The sequence below is a fragment of the Oncorhynchus clarkii genome, chromosome 28 (genome assembly GCF_045791955.1).
Source record: "Oncorhynchus clarkii lewisi isolate Uvic-CL-2024 chromosome 28, UVic_Ocla_1.0, whole genome shotgun sequence".
Taxonomy (NCBI): domain Eukaryota; kingdom Metazoa; phylum Chordata; class Actinopteri; order Salmoniformes; family Salmonidae; genus Oncorhynchus; species Oncorhynchus clarkii.
In genome coordinates this window covers 42,035,956-42,048,425 of record NC_092174.1, presented here as the reverse complement: position 1 = coordinate 42,048,425, position 12,470 = coordinate 42,035,956, and the positions used below count along the sequence as shown (strand labels likewise).

General features: G+C 44.5%; 1 protein-coding gene across 1 annotated transcript in view; it reads left to right on the top strand.

The window, feature by feature from the left end:
* Positions 1-9,405, top strand: part of LOC139386794 (CUB domain containing protein 2) — a 30,533-nt gene extending 21,128 nt beyond the window's left edge. Inside the window, exons 2-7 of the mRNA XM_071132599.1 lie at positions 4,331-4,678; positions 4,884-5,035; positions 5,236-5,431; positions 8,097-8,450; positions 8,592-8,770; positions 9,094-9,405. Of these exons, the coding sequence (XP_070988700.1) occupies positions 4,331-4,678; positions 4,884-5,035; positions 5,236-5,431; positions 8,097-8,450; positions 8,592-8,770; positions 9,094-9,405 (1,541 nt within the window). The remainder of the gene's footprint in view (positions 1-4,330; positions 4,679-4,883; positions 5,036-5,235; positions 5,432-8,096; positions 8,451-8,591; positions 8,771-9,093) is intronic.
* The last annotated feature ends 3,065 nt before the right edge of the window (positions 9,406-12,470 follow it).

Here is a 12,470-nt window from a genome sequence, read left to right as displayed (position 1 = left end):
ACATGTACTGTAGAGTGTACTTGTTGGTGTCAGGGAAATTGTATGGGAGTAAAAAGGAAATATTTTATTTAGGAATGTAGTTGAGTAAAAGTCAAACGAATCAAACTATAAATAGTCAGAAAGTTAAGTACAGATAACACATAAAACGACTTCAGTAGTACTTGAAAGTCTTTTTTTTTAACCAAAGTACGTTATACCACTGAGAAAGAGACTGACTGTCAAGGATCTTCTTGTTGGGAACACACGGTTCAGTCTTTAGTACAACATCTGAATGAATAAGCAGACACAGAGTTTCAGGGCGTAGGGTTGAAAAAGATCAACCCACTTGGTTAATTAACGCTAATACACAAAGCTATGGAGCAGCCTTCGGCGGTCTGGATGGCTGTGTTGGAGCCTGCAGATGGAGACCGGACACACAATTCAACGTCTGAATGAATATGCAGCTCGGAGAGATTCAGAGGGTTGGAATGGTCCAAGAGAACGACTTCAATGACGTACCTGGTTAAATAATGGCAATACATAGAGAAGTGGTAGCAGCCTTTCAGACGGTAGCACACAACATCTGAACGTACATTTTAAATAAGATTTAACACGTGTCTTGGTGACACTAGTATGGTTTCATAACTCCTATCCTTTTTTTTCCTACTCCGGCACTAGTTATCTGAATCAACTGTTCAGTTTATGAGACGCTTGAATCATGTCTTGTTACTGCTGTGATAAAAAAAAAACACATGGAATCTAATGAGAGGCACTCTACCATTTGTTTCAACTGTGCGCTCTAAGTCCAACACGAGAATTTTAAAAAATATCCAAAATCCATTTAGTGCTTTTAATATTTCTGAATTCATAACAGCTTTTAAGTGTTCTAGACATCCTGTCAGGCAACTGAGAACTCTATATGTTATCAGCCTGAGGTATTTCACAAGGACCTTTCCCCTGTAAACATCCTGTCAGGCAACTGAGAACTCTATATGTTATCAGCCTGAGGTATTTCACAAGGACCTTTCCACTGTAAACTTGGCTGCTTTGCTGTTAATTGGTGTTTAGCGGTCATTGAGTTATTTCATTGCTCTAAACAACTTATATCTCACTGAAACACATTTCCTCCAGGTTGTAGTATACAAAGCCTTCCGCTTTCAGAAAACTACGCAAATTATGTTCTGAATCTGTCTGCAAAATCGTAATCCAACTTTCTTGGAAACCGGAGGCTTGTATGTATTTTGGTTCCAGGAACGGTTGTGACTGAGGAAAACATGAGTGATTTTAATCTGGTTCTTATTTATTTCAGTTCAGTTCAGGGCTCAGACACAAACCAATCATCAAACAGCCTGACTCCTTACGTTTCCCGGAGTTGACTTTCATGGTGACGCTCAATGAAGCGCAACAGCGCCATCTAGCAGACTGTTTGTGGAATTGCTGCATGTGTCAGCAATTCCACAAACGGTCTCCTAGGTGGCGCTATTGCGCTGCATTGCTTTTTTTTTCTCACTTTACTCGAGCAGAGGTCTACGTCGCAAAAAACACAGCAATTTAGTATTGATCAGCCATTAAAGCACTGGAAGGCAGATGAGTAAGATATGCTGATACCAAAGCACTGTGTGCAGTTGCTACCATGTTGTGCTGCTACCATGTTGTGCTGCTACCATGTTGTGTTGCTACCATGTTGTGCTGCTACCATGTTGTGTTGCTACCATGTTGTGTTGCTACCATGTTGTGCTGCTACCATGTTGTGTTGCTACCATGTTGTGCTGCTACCATGTTGTGTTGCTACCATGCTGTGTTGTCATGTGTTCTATATTTGTATTTAATTTATTAGTATCTTTATTCCCAGCCCCCGTCCCCACAGGAGGCCTTTTGACTTGCCTAGTTAAATAAAGATTAAATAAAGTCAATAAAAAGATATCCTGACACTGACCACAAGCAGGCCTAGCTCATGAGGACCTGCTCAACAGTAGGGTTAGAACCAAAACCTGCACACACAGAGCTCCCCAGGAGAAGGGCCAGCCCTGCTTAAGGCTACACAATGAAAGTGAATGTGTTCCCACTGTCCAGATACTCCATGAACTTCATCAACGCTCCAACAAGCTCTGGGACAGATATATATATAACCACCATATATCTCCCTCTCTCTCCCTCCCTCAGTGCACGGGGTGATCTCTCTCCCTCCCCCTCAGTGAACCCCCATCTCTCCCTCCCCCTCAGTGAACCCCCATCTCTCCCTCCCCTTCAGTGAACACCCATCTCTCCCTAGCCAAAATGAGCACATTTGTTTTTGTGACAGAAGGATGTCCTCCATCCTGGTGCTGTCTCCTTTATAAACTCCATGGCAGCTGCATGGTGTCCAGTGTGAGCGTGTGTCACCGTCATTACTAATTTATCCCATCTTTCCATACAGTCCTGACAAGCCACCTTTGCCACTTGTTCACTCGATATACCCAACATATCGGGTTCCTCCGCCAAGATCCTATTCCAGTTTCTCCCACCTCTGCCATCATCCCAGGGCTGTGGTGACAGGACTTTGCTCTTGTTTTTCTATTTATTTGTATTGTCATTGGCTTTGTAATCCTATTTGAAGTGTGACAACAAAACGATAACAACAACATGACTTTTAGGATGGATATACTCTTTTATTTACTGTTGGTTGTTGGCAAGGCTGTTTCTAAGAAAGGTGAGCTTTTTCCATTGAATATATTGCTATAACATTTGCCTCAGCAAATTCAGTTGCAACGCTCACAGAGCCTTCGGGAAGTATTCAGACCTCTTAACTTTTTCACATTTTTGTTTTTACATTACAGCCTTATTCGAAAATAGATTTAAAAAAAATATATATATATATATATATATATATATATATATATATCAGCAATCGACACACTATACCCCATAATGACAAAGCGAAAAACATGTTTAAAAAAAAAAAAACATAAGTATTCAGATCCTTTGCTATGAGACTCGAAATTGAGCTCAGGTGCATCCTGTTTCCATTGATCATCCTTGAGATGTTTCTACAACTTGATTGGAGCCCACCTGTGGTAAATTCAATTGATTGGACATGATTTGGAAAGGCACACACCTGTCTATATAAGGTCCCACATTTGACATTGCATGTCAGAGCAAAAACCAAGCCATGAGGTCAAAGGAATTGTCTGTAGAGCTCCGAGACAGGGTTGTGTCGAGGCACAGATCTGGGGAAGGTTACCAAAAACATTTATGCAGCATTGAAGGTCTCCCTCGGGGGAGAAGGGCCTTAGTCGGGGAGGTGACCAAGAACACGATGGTCACTGTGACAGAGCTCTATAGTTCCTCTGTGGAGATGGGAGAACCTTCCAGAAGGACAGCCATCTCTGCTGCACTCCACCAATCAGGCCTTTATGGTAGAGTGGCCAGACAGAAGCCACTCCTCAGTAAATGGCGCTTGACAGCCCGCTTGGAGTTTGCCAAAAGGCAACCAAAGACTCTCAGACCATGAGAAACAAGATTCTCTGGTCTGATGAAACCAAGATTGAACTCTTTGGCCTGAATGCCAAGCGTCAAGTCTAGAAGAAACCTGGCATGATCCCTACGGTGAAGCATGGTGGTGGCAGCATCATGCTGTGGGGATATTTTTCAGCGACAGGGACTGGGAGACCAGTCAGGATTGTGGCAAAGATGAACAGAGCAAAGTACAGAGAGATCATTGATGAAAACCTTCGGGACAAATCTCTGAATGTCCTTTAGTGGCCCCGCCAGAGCCCGGACTTGAACCCGATTTAACATTTCTGGAGAGACCTGAAAATAGCTGTGCAGCAACGCTCCCCATCCAACCTGACAGAGCTTGAGAGGATCAGCAGAGAAGAATGGGAGAAACTCCCCAAATACAGGTGTTCCAAGCTTGTAGTGTCATACCCAAGAAGACTTGAGGCTGTAATCGCTGCCAAAGGTGCTTCAACAATGTTCTGAGTAAAGGGTCTGAATACTTACGGAAATGTGATTTAATTTTTTGTATGTATAAAAACCTGTTTTTCTTTTGTCATTATGGGGTATTGTGATGTCATTATGGGGTATTGTGATGTCATTATGGGGTATTGTGTGTAGATGGATGAGGGGGAAAAATGATTTAAATCCATTTTAGAATACGGTTGTAACGTAACAATGTGGAAAAAGTCAAGGGGTCTGAATACTTTCTGAATGCACTGTATATGTGTGTTGTAAGTAACTGTTACTAATGTGTAAATTATAAACTAATACGTAACAGTAAACTAATTACAAAACCCTCAGTCTACACTATATATAAAAAATATATCATCTATAAAACTACACCTTTTACTCATCTAACTTATATTTCACCAAGGGGTGAAATGTGGTGGGATCCTCTCTGCCTCTTCCGGCAACATCTCCAGCCCCAACTACCCAGGTCTGTACCCGTACAACATGGAGTGTGTGTGGCTGATTGTAGTGGCCGAGGGGTCCTCCGTCCTGCTCACCTTTCACGACTTTGAGTTGGAGTATCACGTCACCTGCTCCTATGACCACATCAAGATCTATAACGGTGTATCCGAGGATGAGGGGAACCTACTGGGGACGTTCTGTGGTGTCATGTCCCCTCCTCAGTTCACCTCCTCCTGGAATGTTATGTCGATCATTTTCCACTCCGATCGTCATGTGACTCACAGAGGGTTCTCTGTGAGCTACAGGAAAGGTGAGCTTTTACTTTCTCACACAGGATAACCAAAGCCATTGATATGCATGTATGGCTTTGCTGAGTACAGCCACTCAAACCTCACAGTACCCACAACTAGGAACAAGACAAGGCCTTGAGTAGTTGAATCAGGTGTTTTAACTTAGAGCTGGGCTGGAACAAAATCCTGCACACCCTGTCTCTCTCTCTCTCTCTCTCCCACCAGACATGTGTGGTGGGGTCCTAACCGGTCTGTCTGGCATCATCTCCAGCCCCGGCTACAGTCCAGATACCCAGTACAGCAACAACGCCGACTGTTCCTGGACGGTCCATGTATCCAACCGCAGCGTGGTTAGTCTGGTCTTCCTCGACTTCCAGGTACGTTCTCTAACATGTAAAGACAATCGATGCATCCCAAATGGTACCCAATTTAATCTATATAGTTCACTACTTTGGGCCAGAGCCCGGGCACTATATGGGGAATAAGGAGCCAATTGGGATGCACATACTGGAAGTTTCTAAGTATCCCGACTGGGTCATAAATATGACAAAATAAAAATGTAATTCATTCCCTCCAGCTGGAGAACAACGAGGGCTGTAACTTTGACTTCGTGGCTCTCTTCGACGGGCCCACCGTCACTCACAGACACCTGGGGAACTACTGTGGAGGGGAGACACCTCCTAAAATTGTTACTACCTCCAACCAGCTGCTGGTGGTGTTCAAGTCTGACTTCAACATCGGGGGACGAGGGTTCAAGGCTTACTACTACTCAGGTAGGTAGGAAGCTGGGAGTCGTATACTATGGGTTTACAGATCACTAAATCACTCCCTCGTGGCTAAATCACTCCCTCGTGGCTAAAATCACTCCCTCGTGGCTAAAATCACTCCCTCGTGACTAAAATCACTCCCTCGTGACTAAAATCACTCCCTCGTGACTAAAATCACTCCCTCGTGGCTAAAATCACTCCCTCGTGGCTAAAATCACTCCCGTGTGGCTAAAATCACTCCCGCGTGGCTAAAATCACTCCCTCGTGGCTAAAATCACTCCCTCGTGGCTAAAATCACTCCCGTGTGGCTAAAATCACTCCCGCGTGGCTAAAATCACTCCCGCGTGGCTAAAATCACTCCTGCGTGGCAAAAAAAATCACTCCCGCGTGGCTAAATCACTCCCTCGTGGCTAAATCACTCCTGTGTGGCTAAATCACTCCCTCATGGCTGGATTAAACTGTCCTGTACTATACTGAGGTCCACGGAGGAGGGATTAAACTGTCCTGTACTATACTGAGGTCCACGGAGAGGGATTAAACTGTCCTGTACTATACTGAGGTCCACGGGGAGGGATTAAACTGTCCTGTACTATACTGAGGTCCACGGGGAGGGATTAAACTGTCCTGTACTATACTGAGGTCCACGAGGGAGAGGGATTAAACTGTCCTGTACTATACTGAGGTCCACGTGGAGGGATTAAACTGTCCTGTACTATACTGAGGTCCACGGGGAGGGATTAAACTGTCCTGTACTATACTGAGGTCCACGGAGAGGGATTAAACTGTCCTGTACTATACTGAGGTCCACGGGGAGGGATTAAACTGTCCTGTACTATACTGAGGTCCACGGGGAGGGATTAAACTGTCCTGTACTATACTGAGGTCCACGGGGAGGGATTAAACTGTCCTGTACTATACTGAGGTCCACGAGGAGGGATTAAACTGTCCTGTACTATACTGAGGTCCACGGAGAGGGATTAAACTGTCCTGTACTATACTGAGGTCCACGAGGAGGGATTAAACTGTCCTGTACTATACTGAGGTCCACGAGGGGAGGGATTAAACTGTCCTGTACTATACTGAGGTCCACGGGGAGGGATTAAACTGTCCTGTACTATACTGAGGTCCACGGGAGGGATTAAACTGTCCTGTACTATACTGAGGTCCACGGGGAGGGATTAAACTGTCCTGTACTATACTGAGGTCCACGGAGAGGGATTAAACTGTCCTGTACTATACTGAGGTCCACGAGGAGGGATTAAACTGTCCTGTACTATACTGAGGTCCACGGGGAGGGATTAAACTGTCCTGTACTATACTGAGGTCCACGGAGAGGGATTAAACTGTCCTGTACTATACTGAGGTCCACGAGGAGGGATTAAACTGTCCTGTACTATACTGAGGTCCACGGAGAGGGATTAAACTGTCCTGTACTATACTGAGGTCCACGAGGAGGGATTAAACTGTCCTGTACTATACTGAGGTCCACTATACTGAGGTCCAGGGAGGGATTAAACTGTCCTGTACTATACTGAGGTCCACGGAGGAGGGATTAAACTGTCCTGTACTATACTGAAGTCCATGGGGAGGGATTAAACTGTCCTGTACTATACTGAGGTCCACGGGGAGGGATTAAACTGTCCTGTACTATACTGAGGTCCACGGGGAGGGATTAAACTGTCCTGTACTATACTGAGGTCCACGGAGGAGGGATTAAACTGTCCGGTACTATACTGAGGTCCACGAGGAGGGATTAAACTGTCCTGTACTATACTGAGGTCCACGGGGAGGGATTAAACTGTCCTGTACTATACTGAGGTCCACGAGGAGGGATTAAACTGTCCTGTACTATACTGAGGTCCACGGGGAGGGATTAAACTGTCCTGTACTATACTGAGGTCCACGGGGAGGGATTAAACTGTCCTGTACTATACTGAGGTCCACGGAGAGGGATTAAACTGTCCTGTACTATACTGAGGTCCACGGAGAGGGATTAAACTGTCCTGTACTATACTGAGGTCCACGGGGAGGGATTAAACTGTCCTGTACTATACTGAGGTCCACGGAGAGGGATTAAACTGTCCTGTACTATACTGAGGTCCACGAGGAGGGATTAAACTGTCCTGTACTATACTGAGGTCCACGGGGAGGGATTAAACTGTCCTGTACTATACTGAGGTCCACGAGGAGGGATTAAACTGTCCTGTACTATACTGAGGTCCACGAGGAGGGATTAAACTGTCCTGTACTATACTGAGGTCCACGGGGAGGGATTAAACTGTCCTGTACTATACTGAGGTCCACGGAGAGGGATTAAACTGTCCTGTACTATACTGAGGTCCACGGGGAGGGATTAAACTGTCCTGTACTATACTGAGGTCCACGGAGAGGGATTAAACTGTCCTGTACTATACTGAGGTCCACGGAGAGGGATTAAACTGTCCTGTACTATACTGAAGTCCACGGGGAGGGATTAAACTGTCCTGTACTATACTGAAGTCCACGAGGAGGGATTAAACTGCACATTCACTGACACCAGGACTGTATTCGGTAGGGAAAAAATGTTTTGAAACAGGAAGGTACTAGCAACACATTTTTTGTTACATTTTGGCTACTGTGTGACCTACTTAAGACAACCCTGTTTTGCCTCGTATGTCCATCTGTCTGACAGGTGAATGCCAGCAGGTGCTGTCTGTACCAAGTGCAAATTTCACCAGCCCCCACTACCCTAACATCTACCCAAACAACATCAACTGTCACTGGACCATCAACCTGGCCGGGGGCTACCGCATCAAACTGTTCTTCAACGCTATGGAGCTTGAGGACAGGAACAGCCTATCAGACGAGTGTGACTATGACTCTGTAGCAGTGCATGATGGGAGCAGGGAGACAGCCCCGTTGCTAGGGCGATGGTGTGGCTCGGAACAACCCGGGTCTTTGATCTCTAAGAGCAACAACATGCTGGTGGTCCTCAGTACAGACAGGAATTATGCTTATAAAGGGTTCTCTGCTTCCTATGTTGGAGGTGAGTGTCTGAACTGAAGCACGGCTGGCCGAAAGCTATCCAAACTATCAAGTTTATACTTGTTTAAATCATTCAAGAGACAAATGCAATTACAAACGTGTGTGTGTTCGTGCTTGTGTTACGTCTCCACCTCAATCCCAGTGGTACCAGTTAACATCAGCTGTACGAGGACAGAGTTTACCATCCACATCTCCCAGCAGTCACTGCCTGGGCTGGAACGTGAGAGTATCTATCTGGGGGACCGCTCATGTCCCGCCCAGCTGACACCTACCACCTATAAGATACTGGCACGTTTTGAAAAATGTGGCACTGCAGGCCAGGTAACTAACTACCCACTGGTTGATTCAAATTGTTTCCATTTTAATTCAATTGCATTGAGCCAACGTGGAATAGACGTTGAATTGTCATCTGTGCCTAGTGGGTAGAGACTGGCATGATGATGACGTCAGTTTATAGCGGTTAAAATGTTTCTTCTTAATTTGTCAATTTTATTGAAGCAACAGGACAGTGTGTAAGGGAATTAAGGATACTAAAGGATGTGACAAAATAGCAGTGGGACCGGGATTTGATCCCACACGGTCACAAGCATATGTTGTCTGTTTGTTGTCCATCTGTATAACCCTGACCCTTAACCTCTAACCAGCCACGGCGTAACATCACCATGCTGGTGAACACGCTCTACATCGACTTCTCCGACGGGAAGGGGAGGAGCATCCAGGAGTACGAGGTACAGTGCGACGCCCAGCGCAAGATGGCCACCATTCACATCGTCTCAGCCGAGGAGCGCCAGAGGATGAACGAGCTGGCCCGACGCCAAGCAGAGGGGTCTGGGGGAGGGGGAGGGAAGGAGGCAGACCCAGAGCCTCACGACCCCAGTGATATAGTGTTTATTAGCATCTGTGTGCTGGCTGTTGTACTGATGGTGATCGCTGTAATCTGGCTGGTACTGCTTTAGTAGAGATGGGGGTACGAGGAGGGAGAAGAGGGCAGAGGTGCGCGACGCAGTCTGTGAGCCAGAACACGTTGAGGTTTATAATGAAAACTGACAAGATATATTTTTGTAATAAAATGTCTATATTGCTCATTTCAATTGTACCAAAACAATTATTTAATATTGTCGCCGCTCTTGACATTCATAACAACATTCAATAAAAACACAGGCAGAGATCAACATTTGATTTACTTCAATATATAAAATCTAACATGAATACAAAACAGCTCAATTAAAAGACTAATCAGAAGAGGTAGGCCTAATTAACACGATTAATGATTCATATGATTAATGACCGTGTGCTCCAACTGTCTTTCACCATTTTAGAAAAAGGCACCAGTCCAGTATTTGCCAGAATGTCCCAGGTTTCCCGACAGGTGTTCGGGGCTAAGTGGCTAGCTTCTTCTTGCGATGGGAGACCAGCTTTTAAAAAAGCTATTAGCTACCAACATGTTTGAGTAGATCCATTTGAGCAAAGCGAGGCTCAGAATCCCCCTATCTTCATCAAAGAATCTGATACCTTATTTGGGGTTGCTTTGTAGAGCAGTGATTCTGCTCAGTCCGACCGCAACAGAGTCGATCTCAAACACTCCAACAGTCTTCTGCAGCTAGATTGGGGTTAGCTAGCTACTTGTTAGGCTTGACTACACGCTTTGAAAATATATATATATATATACACACACACACACACACATACAGTACCAGTCAAACTTTTGGACACTACTCATTCAAAGGTTACTCTTAATTTTTTACTATTTTCTACATTGTAGAATAATATTGAAGACTTCAAAAGCATTAAATAACACATTGAATCATGTAGTAACCAAAAAAGGTGTTAAATATAAGATTCTTCAAAGTAACCACCCTTTGCCTTGACAGCTTTGCACACTCTTGGCATTCTCTCAACCAGCTTCATGAGGTAGTCACCTGGAATGCATATCAAATAACAGGTGTGCCTTGTTAAAAGTTGCTTTGTGGAATTTCTTTCGTTGATGTGTTTGAGCCAATCAGTTGTGTTGTGACAAGGTAGGGGTGGTATACAGAAGATAGCCCTATTTGGTAGAAGACCAAGTCCATATTATGTCAAATAAGCAAAGAGAAACTACAGAAATGCATTACTTTAAGACATGAAGGTCAGTCAATATGAAAAATGTCAAGAACTTTGAAAGTTTCTTCAAGTGTAGTCGCAAAAACCATCAAGCACTATGATGAAACTGGCTCTCATGAGGACCACCACAGGAAAGGAAGACCCAGAGTGACCTCTGCTGCAAAGGACAAGTTCATTAGAGTTAACTGTACATCAGATTGCAGCCCAAATAAATGCTTCACAGAGTTCAAGTAACAGACACATCTCAACATCAACTGTTCAGAGGAGACTGTGTGAATCAGGCCTTCGTGGTCGAATTGCTGCAAAGAAACCACTACTAAAGGAAACCAGCAAGAAGAGACTTGCTTCGGCCAAGAAACATGAGCAATGGCCATTAGACCAGTGGAAATCTGTCCTTTGGTCTGATAAATCCAAACTTGAGATTTTTGGTTTCAACCGCCATGTTTTTGTGAGATGCAGAGTAGATGAACGGATGATCTCCGCATGCGTGGTTCGCACCGTGAAGCATGGAGGAGGAGGTGTGATGGTGCTTTGCTGGTCATTGATTTATTCAGAATTCAAGGCACTCTTATCCATTATGGCTACCACAGCATTATGTAGAGATACGCCATCCCATCTGGTTTGCGCTTAGTGGGACTTAAATTTGTTTTTCAACAGGACAATGACCCAACAGACCGCCAAGCTGTGTAAGGACTATTTGACCAAGAAGGAGAGAGATGCATCAGATGACCTAGCCTCCACCCAATTGAGACGGTTTTTTAACCTTTATTTAACTAGGCAGGTCAGTTAAGAACAAATTATTATTTACAATGACGGCCTAGGAACAGGGGCAGGGGCAACATGGGCTTTGTTCAGGGGCAGAATGACAGATTTTTACCTTGTCAGCTCGGAGATTCGACCTAGCAACCTTTCGGTTACTGGCCCAACGCTCTAACCACTAGGCTACCTGCCATCCCAAAATGAGTTGGACCGCAGAGTGAAGGAAAAGCAGTGCTCAGCATATGTGGGAACTTCTTCAAGACTGTTGGAAAAGCATTCCTCATGAAGCTGGTTGAGAGAATGCCAAGAGTGTACAAAGCTGCCATCAAGGCAAAGGTTGGCTACTTTGAAGAATCAAAATAAATTATTTTGATTTGTTTAACACTTTTTTTGTTACATGATTTCATGTGTTATTTCATAGTTTTGATGTCTTCACTATTATTCTACAATATAAATAAAAAACCTGGAATGTGTAGGTGTGTCCAAACATTCGACCGGTACAGTGTAAGTATATATATATATATAGTTCTAGGTGGAACCCTTTCACCCACAAAGAACCCTTTAATTTATTTTTTCCACAGAGAAGGTTCTGAACAGAGTGCATTTACTTCTTGTGGGTGGACACCAGCTGGTTTACTGGGATCTTACTCTCCTTGACTTGACCCCTGACCTCTGGCTGGTGTTTGAGGGCGAAGACCAGCTTCCTGATAGTTCGTCTGTAGGAGCCGCTGACCAGCCGAGAACTCTGGTGGAACACCTCTCTCTCTATGTTCTCCACCAGACCACTGTCTGTCTAATAGATCACATATAATGAGAGGGAGATTACTATATTGTCCAATGTTCTAGAATGTCCAACAGAAATTTGTGTTCTGTGAGTATGTGTTCTGTGTATGTGTTCTCCCAAAGACAGGATCGATCGATCATCGATATAGTATTTTATTTGTAATCATTATGAATAGTTCGTAAACGAACAGGGAAAACAACTCTTCCAAATACTTGTTCTCCTGCGAAGAAAGCGAGTTTTTTTGTTCGGTTGACAAGCGTCTTAACTAAGCGGCGCGACTTCACGTACTACCTACCGGTAGATCGATTTCAGTGGCATTGACAATGCGTAAATAGCTCCAAATTCAGAGTGTTTTCTAGTATTATCCCCGTATGGTGT